Source organism: Anguilla rostrata, chromosome 10, assembly GCF_018555375.3.
Source record: "Anguilla rostrata isolate EN2019 chromosome 10, ASM1855537v3, whole genome shotgun sequence".
In the NCBI taxonomy this organism is placed as follows: Eukaryota; Metazoa; Chordata; class Actinopteri; order Anguilliformes; family Anguillidae; genus Anguilla; species Anguilla rostrata.
The window spans coordinates 37,631,090-37,651,531 of record NC_057942.1 but is presented as its reverse complement, the minus strand read 5'-3'; the positions used below and the strand labels follow the sequence as shown (position 1 = coordinate 37,651,531).

The 20,442-nt window shown below is 47.5% G+C and overlaps 1 protein-coding gene across 2 annotated transcripts in view; it reads left to right on the top strand.

The window, feature by feature from the left end:
• LOC135233391 (tight junction protein ZO-2-like) overlaps positions 1–20,442 on the top strand; it is a 61,235-nt gene that overhangs the window by 20,296 nt on the left and 20,497 nt on the right. Inside the window, exons 1-6 of one of the 2 annotated variants that reach the window (XM_064296870.1) lie at positions 7,923–8,031; positions 13,110–13,163; positions 17,317–17,441; positions 18,085–18,187; positions 18,792–19,464; positions 20,134–20,237. In XM_064296870.1, the coding sequence (XP_064152940.1) occupies positions 13,119–13,163; positions 17,317–17,441; positions 18,085–18,187; positions 18,792–19,464; positions 20,134–20,237 (1,050 nt within the window). In that variant the 5' untranslated portion in view covers positions 7,923–8,031; positions 13,110–13,118. Of the gene's footprint in view, positions 1–7,922; positions 8,032–13,109; positions 13,164–17,316; positions 17,442–18,084; positions 18,188–18,791; positions 19,465–20,133; positions 20,238–20,442 lie in introns of those variants that run through there. The other variant, XM_064296869.1, reaches the window with a different exon arrangement.

Genomic DNA, 20,442 nt, shown 5'->3' with positions numbered 1-20,442 from the left:
TCTCCCCCCGGTAGGCACTGATATTGCGGGGACTGTGAATGGTTCACGGAGGTTCACTGAAACAGTCCATTAATAGTGCTTATGATGGTATTGTGCACAGGGTGTGTTGAAAACACGCTTATCATTAACATCTGAATGCCTGTCTTTGTGATGTTGCTGTTTTCACTGACATCAGTGTTTATTTTCTGTAAATGAGGGTCGGGCAGATCTCAGGGCCCGAGCGCGGCGCAGAGGACAGGTGATAGATGTTGTGCTTATCTCGCATGTTCTCTGGCGTGGGATTGGCTCTGAGGGTCAGAAAGTATCTCTGATCCCTGACTCAGTGCCGCGATTGTGTCTTCGGGGGGGGGGGGGTAGATAGAGGGGGGGGAGGGGTTTCTTTTGATCAGATTTTGGCCTCGACTCTTGATAGACTGAGGAATGTGCATGTTTGTGGTTTCATGTTTTTTATTTTCTGTAAACTGGACGTTATCTCTTCCTGTAGATATGAGGGTGAGGCAAAACCAGCTGATTAAACACATTGAGTTTGATTTGTTTTTCCTTCATGTTTTTTTTTTCTTTTTTTTTTTTTTGCGCATAAAATGTGATTTGAGGTATAAACAGTAACTTTGGCCAAAATGCTTTTGGCCAAAAGTTAAAAAGGAATGGAAAATTAGGAATGCGTATGCGTGTGTGTGTTTTTGTTAGGTGCATGTGTGTGTGTTTGTTCGGTGCATGCCTGTGTGTTTGTTAGGTATGTGTGTGTGTGTTTGTTCGGTACGTGCTTGTGTGTTTGTTTAGGTGCGTGCATTTGTGTTTGTTAGGTATGTGTGTGTGTTCTTGTTTGGTGCATGTGTGTGTGTTTGTTAGGTATGTGTGTGTGTTTTTGTTTGGTACGTGTGTGTGTTTGTTAGGTATGTGTGTGTGTTTTTGTTTGGTGCATGTGTGTGTGTTTGTTAGGTATGTGTGTGTGTTTTTGTTTGGTACGTGTGTGTGTGTTTGTTAGGTATGTGTGTGTGTTTTTGTTTGGTGCATGTGTGTGTGTTTGTTTGGTACGTGTGTGTGTGTTTGTTAGGTATGTGTGTGTGTTTTCGTTAGGTGTGTGTGTGTTTTTGTTAGGTACGTGCTTGTGTGTTTGTTTAGGTGCGTGCATTTGTGTTTGTTATGTATGTGTGTGTGTTTTCGTTTGGTGCGTGTGTGTGTGTTAGGTGTGTGTGTGTGTGTGTTTTGTTTGGTGCGTGTGTGTGTGTGTTTGTTAGGTATGTGTGTGTATGTTTTTGTTTGGTGCGTGTGTGTTTGTTAGGTATGTGTGTGTGTGTTTTTGTTTGGTGCATGTGTGTGTGTGTTTGTTAGGTATGTGTGTGTGTATGTTTTTGTTTGGTGCGTGTGTGTTTGTTAGGTATGTGTGTGTGTGTGTGTTTGTTAGGTATGTGTGTGTGTGTGTTTGTTAGGTATGTGTGTGTGTGTTTTTGTTTGGTGCGTGTGTGTGTGTGTTTGTTAGGTATGTGTGTGTGTGTGTGTTTGTTAGGTATGTGTGTGTGTGTGTGTTTGTTAGGTATGTGTGTGTGTGTGTTTGTTAGGTATGTGTGTGTGTGTTTTTGTTTGGTGCGTGTGCGTGTGTGTGTTTGTTAGGTATGTGTGTGTGTGTGTTTGTTAGGTATGTGTGTGTGTGTTTTGTTAGGTATGTGTGTGTGTTTTGTTGGTTGTGTGTGTGTGTGTGTGTGTTTGTTAGGTATGTGTGTGTGTGTTTTGTTTGGTGCGTGTGTGTTTGTTAGGTATGTGTGTGTGTGTGTTTGTTAGGTATGTGTGTGTGTGTTTGTTAGGTATGTGTGTGTGTTTTTGTTTGGTGTGTGTGTGTGTGTGTGTGTGTTTGTTAGGTATGTGTGTGTGTTTTTGTTTGGTGCGTGTGTGTTTGTTAGGTATGTGTGTGTGTGTGTTTGTTAGGTATGTGTGTGTGTGTTTGTTAGGTATGTGTGTGTGTTTTTGTTTGGTGTGTGTGTGTGTGTGTGTTAGGTATGTGTGTGTGTGTGTTTGTTTGGTGCGTGCGTGTGTGTTTGTTAGGTGTGTGTGTGTGTGTGTTTGTTAGGTATGTGTGTGTGTGTGTTTTTGTTTGGTGTGTGTGTGTTTGTTAGGTATGTGTGTGTGTGTTTTTGTTTGGTGTGTGTGTGTTTGTTAGGTATGTGTGTGTGTGTGTTTGTTAGGTGCGTGTGTGTTTGTTAGGTATGTGCGTGTGTGTGTTTGTTAGGTGTGTGTGTTTGTACTCGCCCGTGTTCGATGCTTATCTGGCTCTCTTGAGGACGGGAACTCTTGATGCGCTGAAATGCGATCTCCTCAGCCTGGCGCACTGCGCGGACGGGGGCCGCGATCTTGTTACGCCGGCGAAACGGCAGACTCTGCCGCGAGCCCAAACAACGCAGGGATGCGCTAAAAATAACGTCCTGCCTCGGGCCGCCCCGTCCCGTCCCGTCTCCAGCTCCGCTTTCGGGACCTCCAGCTGGCTCTTCCAGTGAAGAGCTGCACGCTTTTTCTTCCTGCCCCGCCTTCCCTGCTGCGTAGTGTGCCAATGGTAGAGCCGGGCTTGCAGCTCCGAGGTTGCAGTCTCAAATCCCAGCCGGGGCACTGCCGTCGTACCCTTGAGCAATGTACGTAGCCTGAGTATACTCGAGTATAACCCTGTATGTGCGTGTGGCGTTCACTCACAAACAGGGCAACGGGGATTAAAATGCAGATTAGAAATCCTAAAATCCTAAAATGCAGATTAGATATGCACCAGGTGCTGAAATGGTTTTGGAGGGTAGGTTGGGGTGGTTGCCATGGAGACAGCTTGTCAGCCCCGAGGTCCTAGGTCACGTTAGGGAGAGAGAAACCCTCCTGTACCTGTCTCTCTTCACCTGCTAGACAGCACTAATCCTTTTAGCCATTACTGCTGTGTGACCCCTCCTGACTTCAACCTGGCAGTTGCCCTCTTTTAAAGGTGCCCTTGACCTGTCTGTGCTGCTGTTGTACAAGCAGTTCACTTTTTCTGTTGTTGTGTCTCAACTTTAAAACATGGACCTGACTGACCAGCCAACTGACGCATGGACCTTATTGGCCAGCCAACCGACACACAGACCTGATTGGCTGGCCAACTGACACACAAACCTGATTAGCCAGCCCACTGAGACACGGACCTGATTGGCCAGCCCACCGACACACGGACCTGATTGGCCAACCCACTGACACACAGACCTGATTGGCCAGCCAACTGACACGCGGACCTGATGAGCCAACCCCCGCTTTGCTGATAATCGCAAGCCCAAATCCACGGAGACTTGTGTGTGTGCATGTCGAAGCCGGCTTATTGCTTTGGGGCCCAGAGAGTGTGCAGGCAGTTTTCTAATAGAAAGAGCCCAGATTGTTTTCCATGCTGTAATTGTCTGTGGACTGTAAGTGCGGGCACTGTTGACTCATCCTTCGATGAGATTGATTTCTCAGTAAAGGTCACATTTCTGATAGAGAGCTCCCTGGGCAGAATAGCTTCTGGTATTCTTTCAAGATTAAACTGCGCTTTTAATGAATCTCATCTACCACATTACAGTACGTTCTATTTGCTGGGCTAAATAGCTTTTATAATTGTATCGTTTGTTTTTTTTTTTCCCTGATAGCTTGAACCTATCGGTGGCATGTTGGTCATGTTGCGTAACTGCTCAATAAGGCAATTGGACAGTTGGTCTGGGTGAGACTTGGATAATTTGCCTTATTGTTGCCTGGAGATGGAGGGGTGGTGTTATAAGGGTAGCCCGGCTTGCATGGTGAGTGTCAGCCACCCCGATCCAAAGAAGCTGTTTCCTTCAGCGCAGAGGAATCAATACAACACAGCTCAACACAACATGGCTACAGATACGACTATTTATTTATGAGGGGCAAAGGATGCTTTTAAATATTTCAGATTGAAGGGAAGATTAACTTTGCTGGGATGGGGATCATTTCTGGCTTGGCTGTGAGCAGCAAACTGTCTGTTCCTCAGCAGTAAAAGGTCTGTTCTTCAGCAGTAAATGGTCTGTTCTTCAGCAGTAAATGGTCTGTTCTTTAGCAGTAAATGGTCTGCTTTTCTCCAGTAAATAGTCTGTTCTTTGGTGGAAAATGGACTGTTCATTGGCAGTAATCAGCCGGTGGTAAATGGTCTGTTTGGCAGTTAATAGTCTGTTCTTCAGCCGTTTGAAGTGACCGAGAGCTTCTCTCGCCCAAGGCCACCAATCAAGATGGAGACCCTGAGGTCAAACGCATCACAAGCATCTCTGTATGGGTCAGTGCCCCCGAAAGATTTATAATCAGATGTGTTTTTGCTCCCCCTCAACATGGAAGGGATCTCTTCACTGCAGCTGATTTCTGAGTAGCAGATCACTTGTTTCAGGGCTCAAGATGTCAATCAAGTGACCGCAGGTAAGAAACAGTACAGCGGATAATACGAGTCCTGCCAGAGATGATTGATATTGTTCTGAAAGTACTGTATCTGAAAGTGTGTTCTCCGGTTCAGGGTTAAGTGGTATTTAAATCTGAATAATGAGTTCCATCTTGTGTATGGGAAGAATGTTGAGATGATATCTTTTTTAATGGTGGTTTAAGGAGGTGGAGAGTGTCCAAGTATCACATTTTTTTCGGAGTGTTCTTGGACTCTAAAGACAGTGATTTTGTGTGTGTGTGTGTGTGCATGCGGTGTGTGTGTGTGTGTGTGTGTGTGTGCATACGTGTGTGTGTGTCTGCGTGTGTCTGTGTGTGTGTGTGTGTGTGCCTGTCTGTGTGTGTGTGTGTGAGAGAGATGGAAACAGGCTCTGACAAGCTGTACTGCAGGCCTGTCTTACAGTGAGGACCACCTGCAGACATGCAGAGCCAGCTCACATGATCCTGAGAGAGAGAGCGAGGCTGGTGAAACATTTGATCTAATTTTCTTCTTTCTCTCATCCCCCAATCTTTCCCTCTATAGTTCTCTCTCTCTCTCACTCTCACTCTCACACAGACACAGCCACACTGTCTAATTTCTTTTCAAATCTCTGGCCATCTTATGCCCTGGAGAAACTGTGTGTGCTTGGGGGGGAGGGGGGACGGGGATGTAGAGAGGGGTCAAAGGGGAAGTGCAATGTTTGTGTGCTGTACCAACACCTTGCAAGGTGGTAGGCACACGTGGGGCGTTTTTGATCCTTGACCCCTGACCCCTGACCCCTGGTGTTCTTAGGCTGGACTTCAAGGTGATTTTAAGGGCCCCTTTTGGTGAAAGCTTGATAATGTCCATGACTGGAACACAAACTTTTGCTGGTAAACCGGGTTCTGGTGCACAGCTGTTACAGTGTGTCTGGTCGTTTTGCCCTTGTGGTTTGTGGGATTTGTTTCCTGTGCACCGCTGGACGTATTTCAGTTGGTTTGGGGGACCTGTTCCTCTTAAGTCTTCTTCCAGGACGCTGTCCTGTACAACAAAAGTACGTTTTTGAGGGTGGCATCCTTTAAAAATTAACTTTGGAATGTTTTCGGTGTGCGATGAGCCTTGTGGTCGTTCGGGAGCTTTATAGAGACAAACCATGCATGGGTAATTGGTGCTTTCATCCTTCCTAAGAGGCTTCTGTCTTCAGACAAACAGCCAAGGAAATATCCCCGCTTTCCCGGCCGTGTGTGGAAGCGCAATCTTCCTGCTCGTTTTAAAATAAAAAGACATCAGAACGGCAGTTGGTTTTTAACCAAGTGTATCATCAGGTCAGGCTTTTTTTGGGACTCATTAATTTTTAACTTTTTTTTTTTTTTTTTTTTTTAAAGTACCAGCAATCTCTGAATTGTCCTGTCTGTCCTAGTACACACCTGGTTATGAACTCCACCAGGATATGCTTTTGGAAGAGTTAATGATAAAATCAACACTGCCTTTTGTATTATGCCATATGACATTATAAACTCTAAATAGTCATTTCTAACAGTAGTCTAACAGTTTTTGATACTTCATTTATTTGTAGTTATATTTTCATGTCATGCAGACTAAGACGCAGGTTATGGAACCAAACTCCATGGCAACACAGTGAGCCTAAATGTCCCATTGAACGTAAGGCTCTCAGTCCATCATCCGGAATAAAACCGAATGTGACATTTTCAGCACGGCCATGTAATGGTTAAGCAGCCGAATTTGGCTAATTGCAAAATGATCCGAACTTGCCATACATTGCCAGTTATGCCGTTTGACGGTAATTACCACCGTTATACACTTTCAAACACCTATTTTTAGCTAAGTGGCACCTGTTTCTGTGTCATTAGGGAGAAAAACTGTAGACCTAGTTGCTATTCAGTGTTACATTCGGTGTGAGGCTTTTTTACGTGCGCTGGAGAGGAATTTTCGCGGTGTACACACCGCGGCGTCGGTTAAAAATAGGAGTTTCTCACACTCTCGGACTGCTGCTGAGAGACCGAGCATTCGCTGCAGTTCTCCGCGGGCGGAAGAACAGTGCGTTTGTCTGCTGTGGTGACGTGCACGCGATGACGTGGGGGCGAACCGGCCTTTTAATCCCAGAGTATTTTTTCTCCCATTCAGATTTCTGTTTTTAAAAATCCACCCGCGGAGAGCGTGTTGGGGTCATTTAACCCTTTTACGGTGGGAGATCACAAATATGTTATCAGAACGTATTTAACCGAACATTCCAGTGCTGACGTAACAATCACTACTGGTGACTGAAAGCAATGTTCTAGAAGAGTGAATTAGAATTTTGAAAAACATTCCAAAAGACCTGTTCTTGAAAGGGGTAAAAGAGCATGTTAGTGGTTATGTAAAACCAAATTAAAACTGCCAGAAGTATGGATCGTTGGTTGAGCTTCAGTTAGCTGGGGGGACGGGGGACGGGGCACATGCATGATGAGAAGTCACGTGGAGCACAAACTGTAATTAAGCGGCAGCTCTGAATCGGATCAAGTCGGATTCTGGTGGCTTTATCACTGATTAATTTCGATCCTATACAAAGCCATGTTGTACAGGACATTCGCGTCCTCTGACTTAATTGTGATGCGGCCTATTAGCCGGTCATTCATTTGTCATCTATTTTGCCCATTAATATTTTACAGTTCTTTTATAACCGAACGAAATGAATTGCTGTACTTTTCAGCTACAGAAGGGGGTGGAGGATTAGCTTGTGTAATTCAAGCTGTGATCTACAGTCACCGTGCAGTTCTTCTTAATGGGTCCTTTCCCTGTTCAGATTTACATCCTTACGGTTCGCTTTTCCTGCGGGAAGAAACTAAATACAAACTAAATACGAACAATGCAAAGTATTGTCAAGTGCTGCGAATTAGAAAGAGAGTATTTATGATTTTTAATGTTTCTAATAAAAAAGTTAAATAAAAAGTAAATAGAGCTGGAGAAGAACTTTGTTCTGGCAGGCTAATGTTAGACGGTAAAGATCATGGATGAGTAAACCGTTTTTTTAAAACCCTTTTTGTATGATTTATTTTGAGGCCGTGAATATCGACAGAGGGCTTTGTTTCCCGAATGTAGGCCAGCGGTGTATTAGCGTTACGTAAGAGCGGGGCGGCGGGCCGTTGGGACGGACGGAAACCTCGCCAGGTCGTCGTGGTGGGGGGTGGGTGGGTGCGGGGGGTGGGGGTTGGCGGGAGCGACGCGGAGCGCCCTCAGACCAGCCTCCCGCCGGCGACATGAAGACGGCGCTGCGCAGGAGATGGGTCCGCGCCGGCAAGCCGCTCAGGATCCCGCTCGGCTCTGTGAGTTATTTTTAGCGCTACGCTCCGCTGGCTCGCTCTAATCCCCCCCCTACCCCACCACCCCCTGGAAAAACAACAGCGCTTAACGAGATCGGAGCGCGAGCGGTTCGGGTGGGCGGGGGGGGAGACATGAGCGCGGACTGCCTCCCCTTCGGTCGCTGCGCTCGGCGGTTCCGGCGGGCGCCACGGCGACGGCGGCGGCGGCGGGGGCGACGGGCGCTGGGGCTCGGAGGGGCGCGGCTCGGGACGCGGGGGGACTCGGAGGAGTGGAGGGGCAGCTTCCTGGTGCTCTACTCCCGCAGCGGGAATGCGTCATGCCTGCTGAAACTGGTGGGTGAACTCGGTCACCCGGGGGATAAGGGAGGATCTGGTGTTTCGGGCGGGAGCTCGCCCCGTCGGTCCCCCCGTTCGGCTCGGATTAACCTTCTCACCACGCCGCTCCGTTTCTGTGGTGTGGTGCGGGGCGGTGCGGGGCGGGGCGGCCTCTGGTTCCTCTGTTTTTGTTGTGAAAAGTTTGTGTGGTTCGGTGATGGCTGTTCTCCTGCTGTCTGCAGAGCTAATCCGGAGGAAACAGCGACTCTGAGCTCTGAATATTCTTTTACAGAAGGCGGCTGTGGGCTGCGTTTCGTTACTGAAAAATTAAGATAAGAATTTTGAGAAAAATCAACTCCCATTCTTAGAGTAATTCAGTAATTAGTTGTTTTCATACAGTTTTGCTCCCTGTAGAATAGATGTCTGTCTTTGGTGTGTGTTGCTGCTTTTTAAAGAGTGTCGTGTAGTTGTGGAAGATGTTTTTCATGGCGGCTGGCTTGTCGATCCCCTGGAAGAGTGTCGTGTTGATTCTGGCATGCCCAGGGGCATTCTTGTGTTGTTTGTTTTTTGCTTGTCGCTGCTTTTTTTTTTTAACTACATGGCTTTGCCGAAAACGCCAGCTCACTGTGTTACGCAGGTGTGTGTGTGTGTATGCGTGTGTCAGTAATTTTGAACATTGAAATAATTGCCAGTTTTCGATTCCTTTGACAACTTGACTGCAAGTGTTTTCTAATCACCCAGATAGAGAAAATATTTTGATCCATATGATACATATTCATTAAATGGTTATAGAATAGCAGATTATTAACAGGTACATTTGATTCTCGTGCCTGGAGGTGTGAGAGAATGCAGATTCCGTCACTGTGAGTCATTTCTTTGGTTCTACAGTGAGCCATAGAGCCCAGCATTTTATTGCTTTAATATTTGATTTTGGGAGCAAGAACATTTCAGTGTCAACAACACTACTGAAGGGCGTTCGTGTGTGAACGTGAATCTGTGGACCCGTGCACACTCACACGTACGCGTGCGTGTGTGATGTGCTTGTGTGAGACAACTAAGTTGTATGTGTAAAGTTCCTTTAGCTGCCTTTTTTTGGTGTATGAAGAGGTTTATTTTGGTCTAATTTAAAGTGTGTGTGTGTGTGTGGCTGTCTACAAGAGAGAACAGGAAAGAGAGTGATGTATACTTACATGGTTGTTCTATAAACTGATAAAGTATAGCAGGGTTTTTGGGGCAGTGTTTGTTTTTGGGTAGCAGAGTAAACAGGCCTGTCAGCAGTAGACTTTCCAAAATAAACCCGAGCACCTGGGAGACGGACCAGCGGTAACGGTCCCCATGGTAACGGCCGGGACCAGGCCCGGCGTAGGGAGAGAGGACCGTCTGACAGGAAGGTTCTCTGGGCACGACGGGCTGCGGGTGGCGTGGGCGTGTACCTGGGGAGGGAGGCGGTTGGGTTGCCGTGGCGATGCTGACCTCACGCTGGCTCGTCCTCCTTATGTAGGAGGACGGGGAGAGAAGTGGCGCTGCTGGAGGGTGTATTTTGGGTCAGCCCTCCTGGGGCCCTCGGATCGCGGCTGTGCCGGAGGAGTCTTAAGTACAGATAGCGGTTAGTGCCCGCCACGGGAGCCAGTGGGCCTGCGGGTCCGCTCTGGAGGACGACAGGGGCAAAAATCCTTAAAAAACACCCCCACCGGGACCTAGCCTGACCTGTCAGAGGAACACAGTAAGCAGGAGGGCGTTCGCTGTGCCAGTATTACTGCTTAACAGCCTTTTGCACTTTTTATTGCTGTTGTTGTTGCGCTTAACTTACTGTATAGTCGTGTGTTGCTCTCTTAGCTGTGGTTCACTGCACCTGTGGAAGTGAAGCTGGACTTTTAATGTTTTGTTTGCTGTTGTCGGCTGTGTGTTTTATCTGGTGTTTGGGGAAAAGTGAGCGATTGCTGTACAGTAGAGTGTGACAGAAAATGTTTTTTTTTTTTTAAGTTGCGAAGCAGGGTGAAGTACTTGCGAGTGTGGAGAGTCTGAGGCGAGCTCTTTACACACCTGGGGGCAGAGAGTGTTTGCGCACGCAGACGAGCAGCCCGGCTCATTCAGACAGTGTACATAAGGGGGTTTAGCGCTGCCGCTTTCCCTGTGCAGGATATTTGGTTAGCATGGCGGGGTCAGGCGGACAGGCAGGTGATCTTGTACAAAAGACCCAATGATCTTGCTCAAACTCAGGGACACTGTGCTGTGGGATGTTATTTTATTTTTCACTGTCATGTGCATGTCCTTCCCTCCTCCCCGTTACACCATTCACAGTCTTGCATCTCTCTCTCTCTCATCTCTCCCTCTCTCTCCATTTCTACCTCTCCCTCTCCCGCTTTCTCATCTTTTCCTTTTCTCCCTTGTGCCCTCTTTCTTGCACTCGCTCCCCCTCTGTTTCTCACTTTTTCTCCAGCTCTCTCTCTCTGTCTCTCACTCTCTCCATCCTGTGCCTCTCATTATTCTCCTGAGTTCTTCAACCAGGACAGCGACCTTGCCTGACCCCCCCCTCCCCACCGTCCCCCCTTTACCAAATAAAAAAACAAAACAAAGCAAAGAACCCAATTGGCTGTGGATTAGATGGGATGGATGGGCCTGGCATCACTATCAACCCCTCATTAACACAGCGACTGGGTCCTCTTATAATGTCCTACCAGCCAAATCAGGGCCTGCTAAACCTCGAGAGAGAGAGAGAGAGAGAGAGAGAGAGAAGGAGAGAGAAAGGGAGGGAGAGGAGAGGAGATGGAGAGGGACTGATGGAGGGAGAGTACTGGAAATGAGACTGAATGAGGAGAAAAGGAGAGAGAGGTACCTGAGAGGGTGGAGAGGGGCAGAAAAGAAAGTGGGAGAGAAGGATAAAATGAGAAGTGAAAAATCGTGTGAGATATAAACACTCAGCAGTGACTGGGTGACTAGCTGTGTAGCAGCCATGGTAACAGCTGTAGCCCCACTGCATCTAATTCTCAGTAATCTTCTCAGTCTTTTTCTGAAGATTCTGTAGACCCAACACCTTATTACTGTTGTGTCCTCTCAACGTGTTTGAAGTTGTCCGCTGTGTTCTATCCATCATATGGCACTTTTAGATTTATGCTCTAATGGTACACAGCATTCATCTTTAAAGTGTGCTCTGTGGCTGCTTTTGTCACATTGTATATAAACACACATCTTGGCCATTCCCTTGTTTAGGTAGCATGTCAGTTTAAATCGAAGTGTGGGAAGTTTAGAACCCTCCCTCCCCCAACCTTGTCGTTTAAAAGCGTAATCGCATCTTTTTTGGTGTGTAACTGTTCAGCAGTCTTCTGAGTTTTGCCCGCCCCTGCTTTGTACAGCACATTTATCACTGCTGGGATTAATGAGACATTTTTTAGCAAATACAAATGAATTACATCAGGCAGCTCAGGTTTTTTTATTTTTTTTTTATTTTTTTTTATAAAAGGTTTTTGCCCATAATGCAACTCCTGCCTTCATTAAACAGAATATGAGTTTACAATGAAATGCACCAGTAGGATTTTCTATCAAGTGTCCCATTAGCTTGAGTTCGTTTTACCAAATCACTTGCTGTGGAGGAACAAGGGCTCATTGTTGACGGAGTTGAGGTCAGATGTTCTCTTGTAACCGGTCCTGAGTTAATCGTTGAACTATCGATCCCGGGGGCGTGTGTTCCCCTCCTCCGTGGAAACAGTGGGATTGCGGCCACTTCCCTCTCCGGGGATCCCAAAGCCTCCTGTCTCACGGCCTCCAGAAGGGGTTTAACCGCAGCACTAACATGGGCGGGCTGTTTAAACAGTCGCCTGCTAACAGCTGTACAGAAACCTTGTGGTAGTGTGCTCCAGGAACAGGACAGAGAGAGAGATACAGAGAGAGTGTGTGTGTATGTGTGAGAGAGGAGAGAGACAGAGGGAGAGACAGAGAGACGGAGAGAGAGAGAGTGTGTGTGTGTGTGAGAGAGGAGAGAGACAGAGAGAGACAGAGAGAGAGAGAGTGAGAGAGGAGGGAGACAGAGGGAGAGAAAGAGAGAGAGAGGGAGAGAAAGAGAGAGAGAGAGTTTCTCTAGAGTTTCAGCACAGACGTGTTCTAAGACCAGAGCAGCTTGTGTAAACATTAAAAAAAAAACGCTGTGACTCATGTGTGGTGATGAGATGTTTCTCGTCCCCTCCCCCCCCCCGTTTGGAGTTGACTCTTCTCTGTTTTCGCCTGCGTGTGGTCGTCGGATCGATCGGGCCTGTGTGTGTGAAAGTTGCCTCATGAAAACAACCTTTTTTCTTATGAAAATATTACTCATGAACACATCTGTGATCAGCGGTCATTGTTTTTCTGGAAGGGCTGTTAGGACAGGTGGAGTCTTGGTTTATGTGATACGGCAGGCGTGCTGGACACCGTCCTCAATAACAGGATGAAAGTCATTGTTATGATTACCTTGCCCCCCCTCCCCCCATGCTGCTATGCCCAGAAAAGCACATACACTCCCTACTGTTAATTATTCATTATTAATACCTGTGTCCTGTTTTATGGTGCAGTAGAAGTTAGGAATACTAGGATTTAATGTGTTATAGTAGTTAATAATACCAATATTTCTTGTCTTGCTTGTTTGTAATACCCATGTCTTGCAGTATTAATCAGAAATACTAGGATTTTCTGACTTGTAAGTCTGCAATACCTATGTTTCTCGTTATAAGTCAGTAACATCTAATGTCTTTTAAGATGGTGATACCAGGATTTCCTTTGTTACAGCGTATATTTAAATGAGCCCCTCTGTTGTATAGCTCAGTAGTACTTGGGTTACAGTGCAGTAACACTCATACTTTGTCACTGCTCAGTAATACCAGTGCTTGTACCTCCATATAAATATATACCTAATAAGTTATTAGCCAGTAATAACCATATATTTTTATTACTGTGTGGTTACTGAATTCGTATTACTGAGCTGTAATGGTTGGATATCTTTTTTCATGAATGTGTCACACCTGCATATCTCGAGTGTTTGTGATGATGACTCTTCTGTTATTACTGCGTAGTACCTTATTCCCGTGTTACAGTTGTGTAATGCACATGCAACTCTCTTGTCCCCACAGAACTCAGGAATGGAGGAGATGGTGTGGGAGCAGTACACTGTGACCCTACAGCGGGTGAGTCTCCCGTCTGTCTGCGTCCTGATTGGCTCCTTTGTTAACCACTCGCATCAGCTCCCTGATTGGTTTGCTCATAAACCTGTTTATAAAAATATATATATTTAGAAATGGTAGATATGTTTATGCTGTGTGAGATGGTACGTAGTCTCTTAAAATAGATTTGGTGGGTTGAACTAGGGTTGCAAATTTCCAGTAAATTCTTGAAACTTTCTGGTATTTCTCGGAAACCATCTCGGAAAAATTCTCAGACAATTTTCCCATGGAAAGTTTCCACTCCTGAATATTCCCCAAACTTTGCAACCCTAGTGCGGTGAGGTGTGTGGTGTCAGCTTTCAAGCCACCTGTCTGAATTAAGCAAAAAAAAAAAAAAAATGGAAAGGATTGCCGACTCTCCCACTCTACTTAGAAAAAACAGCTTTGGTTTGCATAACGAATAGCTCTTTAGATTTGTCACTGATGGGTTGCTGCTTGCTATGCTCTACCTGTGCCCTTGCTGGATATCACATTTTAACTGTGACAACTGGACATGCGGGTGCCTTGTCGAGTAAAAATGAAAAATTGCTGCTTTTCCCCGGCAGGCCCTGATTAGATCAGTGGAAGTTCTCTGTGATCTGCGATTGCGTTTATTCATATTTGATGGATAAACATGAGATCTCTGACAGGAGTTTACATATAGCCCTGGTGAGCGATGTTTGCAAGTGTGTAACCAACTACGGCTACAAACATTAGCCACGGCTACTTTGCGGTTGTTATTGATTAACCAAGCGCTAGCGAGGCGATGGATAGCTAATGATACACGTTTTAAATGGTGTAAAGGCGCATTTATAATGCGCATATTCAGTAACAATGTCGTCCTTAACTATGAACCGCGATTAAGTCAGAGAGCGTTACCTTTTTTCTCCACACTGTCTGGTGAGCTCACCAAAGCCTTCTCCTTACGCAAATCGCAATTATGGGCTTAATCATTACCGGTCTCCTGGGTGCGCTAGGCCGGTGCGAGCTGCGGGCTGGAAGGTTGAAATTGGGCAGGGACGTCGTCTGCACGCGGAGCCACTTTGAAGCAGAGAGCCACCGCCTCTCCACTGGCTAAGATTAAACACTAACCGCTCCCCCCCAGAACGATGCAGACTGGCAGGCTGTGCCACACTCTCTCTGTTCCACTTCATTTATTTATTGCCTTTTTTTTGACGTTCGCTATCAGTTTACCGGCGGTGAGAAAGCAGGCTATCTGCGACGGCGTGCTTTAACTGTCTGTCACTCTTCACACCCAACTCCGAGCCTGCACACTCACTGTCTGCTGTGGAAGGTTTACTAAATGATCCATGGCACACTGGGTTGATAGAATGCTAAAATTGTGATATTTATTTTATTTTATTGTTTACCTCCTTTTCTTTCCCCTATTTGGAATACCTAATACTCTGTGAATAAATGTATTTATAGAATGTCTATCAATGTGCTCTCTTCTTAAGCTCAGCATTTTGAGCGCTGGTCGTTTTAAAAAAAAAAGTTGCTTTCTCCCTGGAGCGTGCCAAAGAACATTTAAATGTCATTTATTCAAAATAAATTATTTAAAATAAATCCGGTTAAGCACAGGAAATATCTTCTGTGAATGGAATTCGTAATTTAACGTTAATCGCTCAGTGGAACAGCGGAGGTCACACGTTACACGCTATTACACGTTACACGCTTACCCCATTTACATGGGTAATTTCCAGCGTCAGAATGAAAACCTGGGAGGCCAGGTGGTAGGACTCATTAGAGAGTCAGAGACATGAATTAAAGGCATAATTTATGTCCCTGACTCTTCGGATAGTCAGCGACATAAATTAAACACTTAAGTGCCAAAGCACGGCTGAAGTCAGCAGAAGCCGCCGCCCCTCGGACAGTTTGAGGTCCCTGCTCCGGGGACGTCTGCTGGGCGCATTAATAATGCAAGGGGAGGAGAGAGCGCGGGGCCACGTCTCCGTGGAAACAGCAAGAAGAGCCGCGCGCGCGGGCCGTCTGACAGCGGGCGTCAGGCGGGACGGGGACGGCGAAGGGACGCGGCGCTCGGCGAGTGGCGATTGGCCGGCCTGGTCTCCTCCCTCCCCGTCTCCTGTGTGTGTGCGTGACCTCCGCGTCGCTCTGTCCTCCCGCACTCTCTCTGTCTGTCTGTCTGTCTGTCTGTCGGTCTGTCTGTCTCTTGCTCTCTCTCTCTCCCTCCCCGCCGCTGGCAAAATACCACCCAGATTCTGCTCTGTTTTTCTGTTAGACACTCCCTCTTCCCCACTATCTCACAATTTTCAAAGAATTTTGCTCAGTCACCTTTTAAAGTTAGGGAGTCATTGGTTCAAATGAGCTTTTTCCTGTTTACACGTTTAATTCCCTGCAGAAAATGGCAGCGCAGAAATGTATTAGGGCAGTGTGCGCGTAATGTAAAATGAAAAGTGTTTGATTTATTGAAACATTAATTATGACCCACTAACGCTGGAGTTTGCATCTTCAGCAGAACAAGGGGGCATAGGTGGACATTATTCAAAAAGCCGTGCTCTAAATAATCCTGCCCTTACATAAAGGAAGTATTTTCTTTAAATGGAGAGTGTTCCAGAACTGTTTAGAACAGCTTTCCAGCTCGGAAAGTGTCAGAGCCCTTTAGGGGGGTTTACACAGTGCTGGATACTCTCTAGTCTGTATGTAAATTAAGAGAGTGGAGGGGCTTGAATATCCTGTTCTCATTATGTGTTCTTATGGTTCTTGTTCACTGGCGGCATACACACTTAGACCTCGGAGTCGTGGGGAAATCCACACGGGTTTAAACCGCAAATCGCAGGAAGCCTCGACGACCGCGTTTGTGCTGACTGTGCGCTTATCAGACGAACATGAAAGGAAGGAACTAAGGACGAGGGGGGGGGGGCGAGTTTACCGAAAGTGAACCTTGCCCCGCTGTCATTACGTCCCCCACCCTCCGCCCATCCCACGGGCTGTAAAGGGCCTGAGTGACCGTCTGTGGCTGGGCCTCGATCTGGACGAGGATACCATGGCAACCAGGTTCCACGCCTACCGGTTGGCTGGGCACACGCACCCGAGTTGCGTTACCCAATCAAATCAAGGTTTGCAGGTGTGCTTCTGTCTGCTATGGGTGGCTGGGACTAGGATTTGTCACGCTGAGAGAGAGAGACCAAGAGAGAGGGGGGGAAAAAACCCAGCTTAAAGGCTTACATTGTGTTTTGGTTTATTGGTACTTTGATGTTTTAGTTTGCCTGTGATGGATGGGCAAACCTGTCCAGGGTGCATTCCTGTCTCTCGCCCACTGCATGCTGGGATAGGTTCCAGCCCACCTGCAAGCCAGACTAGGAATAAGCGGCTTAGAAAATTGATGGATGTTTTGGGGTTTTAAAAAAAAAACAGAATACTGTGAGGGTGTATGGTGAAGTTTTGGTTGGTTGAAACAGTTCTCTCGCTCTTGAATAATAAAAATTCCAGTGAAAACTGGATTTATGGAATCTCCCTGTGTTCATCTATTCTGTCCCTCCCAGGGGTGTCACATGGCCTGTGATACTATGAATCATCTCATTAAATACCCAGTAAATGTCTCCCTTTTCGTTGGTCTCAATTTGGAAAGAGATTCACTCTGGTTTAGCCAGACATGAGAGGGCTTGTTTGCGCTGATCTCAGAGGGTGTGGCAGTTTCTGTCTCAAGGAATTCTGGGATTGGAGGTGGATCCAGCTGACCCTGCGGTCATTGTGAAAGGGTGGAGATCTCACTCTCGTTCTCCCTCAGTCTCTCTCTCTCTCCTGCACACTCTTCATCCCTTTTTTTCTCTTGACCTGTGTGCAGTGTGGTTTGGCATCATCATCACAGACAGATGTATTGCAGGTGCGGAGGATAGGATTGTTATCTTTCTCTTTTGGACTCTTTCCTTCTCTTTCCCTCTCTTTCTCTCCATCCTGCAATTTTTTAAGAATTCCACTCAGCCCCTTGTAAAAAAAAAAAAAAAAAAGGCATTGGTTTAAAATTATCTTTTTCCTGTTTGCATTTTTAAAATTCCCTGTGAAAAATATTTGTGAAATGTATAATGATGTGAATATTGTATTTGATTGTATTGAATATTGTGTTTGATTTCTCTGTCTCTCTCTCTCTCTCTCTCTCTCTCTCATCCTGTGTCTGAAGGACTCAAAGATGGGCTTTGGGATTGCCGTGTCGGGGGGGCGGGACAACCCCAACGTAGAAAACGGAGAGACGTCAATCATCGTATCGGACGTGTTGGCGGGAGGACCGGCTGACGGACTGCTCTTGTGCGTAAAACTCGCCGTCGCTCTTTCATTTGGAATACATTTTCCTCCTCTCTCTCACTTGTGGTATACTTCCTGTCAGTTTTCACACTTCCTGTGTACTTCCGGTCGGTCTCCTGCATTTCCGGTTGCTGTCTGTGTTCATGCATTCATGTACACTTCCTGTGAGTCTCACAAACTTCCTGTCAGTCTATTCCACTTCCTGTATACTTCCTGTCAATCTCTCCCTCTTCATGTTCAATGTCTGTTAGACCCCTCTCACTTACTTAATAAATTAGAACTGCTTACTACAAATCGACTACCTGACAGACATGTAAAAGCAACTCTAAAGTTGGACTGATAAGTCTGTCACCAAGGTGGAGTTTCTGTTTTGCAGTTTTTCCGAAGTCCCTACAGCACGCAGCGAGGTGCTGCAGCTTGGATCACCGTTTTCCTGTGTAATACTCTGATTCAATTTATCCTTATTGTCAGAAAAGCCAGCAGGATTTAAGTCTGGCCAGCCGTGTGGCACATAACCCATTTACTCTGTAAGCAGTCCCTTCCTCGCCTCTGCGAGCTGTTGGAGCTGTTAGGATGCCTGTCCCCCTGTGGGACAGGAGGAGCGGGTGGCTAATATCTGTCTCGATTTGTTGCCTCTCCTATGCAGCGAGAACGACCGCGTCGTGCTGGTCAACGCCATCCCCATGGACAACGTGCCTCACTCCTTCGCCGTTCAGCAGCTGAGGAAATGCGGGAAAGTGGCCAAGATTGTGAGTACGGCCTTGCGTATTAACCGTTCGAAGAGTTTTTTTTCAAAATTCAAAAGTCAGTGTTCTAGAACTCCGTTGCTTTCAATTACAGCACCAGTCCTGATTGTGACATCAGCATTAGAATGTTCAGTTAAATACATTCTGATTACATATTTGTGATCTCACACCTTAAAGGGTTATAGGTAGGGCTACGGGGCCTGTTCTTACCCTTATGTATTCTTATGTTTTTGGCTGGACCGCAACAGCAGGGCTAGCCCTACAAACTCAAATGCCTGTGACTGACTGAGTGAGTGACTGAGTGAGTGATGAAGTTACACCATTGGTCGGGCGAGTTATGAAGTCACACCATTGGTCGGCTGGATCACGTGTGTTAGGCCCAGCCATATACTAGGTTTTAACCTGGTCTTGTTATGTTCTAGATGGGCTGAACAGTCCGTTCTTACCATTAAGTTTTACGCTCATCTAGAACATGACAGCCTGTTTTTAGCATTATGAAATCTCACATTCTTATGTTGAGAGATTCTCAAGTTGGGCTTGACAGTCCACTTCCATGATTACGCCTTCTTGTGTTTTAATGTTGTCCTGCCGCACTGCTGCCCTGCAGACAGTGAAACGGCCGCGGAAGGTTCCGGTCCAATCCCTGAAGCGATCGGCGTCGCAGGACGAGGAGGATCAGGTGACCAGCGAGTACGACGACTATGACCGGCGGAGCGTGCACAGCAGTGTGCACAGCAGCGGTCACCACGGCGACCCCGGCTGGCACGGGGGGAACGGGGGCGTGGGCTACCCCCGGGAGCGGAGCCGGGACCGCAGCGTGGAGAAGAGCGGCTACCTGAACCCCCACGACTACGACCGCGGGCGGGGCCACAGCCGGGGGCGGAGCCGGGACCGCGACATCAGCCCCGAGGCGGACTACCGGCGACGGGACGGCAGCCGGGGGCGGACCCTGGACCGCGAGCCCAGCCCCGAGCGCCAACACCGCGGCGGCGGGCGCAGCCGGGGGCGGAGCACCGAGCGCGACCTCAGCCCCGCCCGCGGCAGCTACGGCCGAGAGCCCAGCTACGAGCGGCGGCGGTACGAGCCCCGCCCCCCCGAGCCCCGCCCGGAGCCCCGCCCGGAGCCCCGCCCCGAGGAGAGGGTGATGAGGAGCCTCAGCAGGGACCGCCTGCAGGACCGCTCGCCCTCCCCCGACCGCCGAGCCCGCGACCGTAACCATGACCACGAGCCGCTGGAGAAACCCGTCAACGTCCTGCTGGTGAAGAACAGACCTAATGAAGGTGAGACGTGCAGCTGGAGCGCCTATTTACAACTGTTATTTACTCTGTTACACAGCGTCATTTACAGAAAATATACACACAGTGTTACACATTTATAGCCGGTTTGGTTACAGTGTTACTCTGTCACTTATTTCAGGTGTAGTTACAGTTCTGCACTGTGAGCGGCTGATTGGCTAGATGATCCACAAATCGTTGGACTGTCCGAGTGCATAGGACTCTGGACGAGCCTGTCTGCAGGGCTTCTGGATTTCATTGGTGGATTTAATTAAGGCGTTACTGCAGTAGCTTGATTGGATTAGCCCTGGTGGTCAGGAACCTTAAAGCTGTTTGGCAGACCAATCCTAGAAGGGCTATCGCGGGGCAGGGAGGTTGTGTGTGGAAGAGACCGCTCACTCTAATGAGGCCTTGATTGGCTGAACCCTGGGGTGGAGGGCCCAGAGGAGGGGCCTCTGGCTGTTCCCAGGTCAGGTCGATTGATTCCTGAAATGAAATGAATCCTGGGATGGGAAGTGATAGGGTCAAGACCTGACCTCCATGTGACTTGGAAACTTGGTAGAATAATCTCTGCTTCTCTCTCTCTTCATTCCCCCTTTTCTTTCTCGTCATGGCTTTCTCTGTCTTCTCCCCCCCCCTCTCTCTCTCTCACTGATCTGTTTGTTGTGTTTCCAGAGTACGGTCTTCGCCTGGGCAGCCAGATCTTCATCAAAGAGATGACGAGCACCGGCCTGGCTGCCAAGGACGGGAACCTGCAGGAAGGAGACATCATCCTGAAGGTAGAGAGAGCCGCCCTGTGACTGCCTCTGCTGAGCTGTCACTGAGGGTTAGACAGAGACACCAACACACACGCACACACACATACACACACACACTCACACAGACACACATGCGCATGCACATACACACACACACACGCACATGCACATGCACATACAGACACTCACATACATGCGCACACACACGCATGCACATACACACACA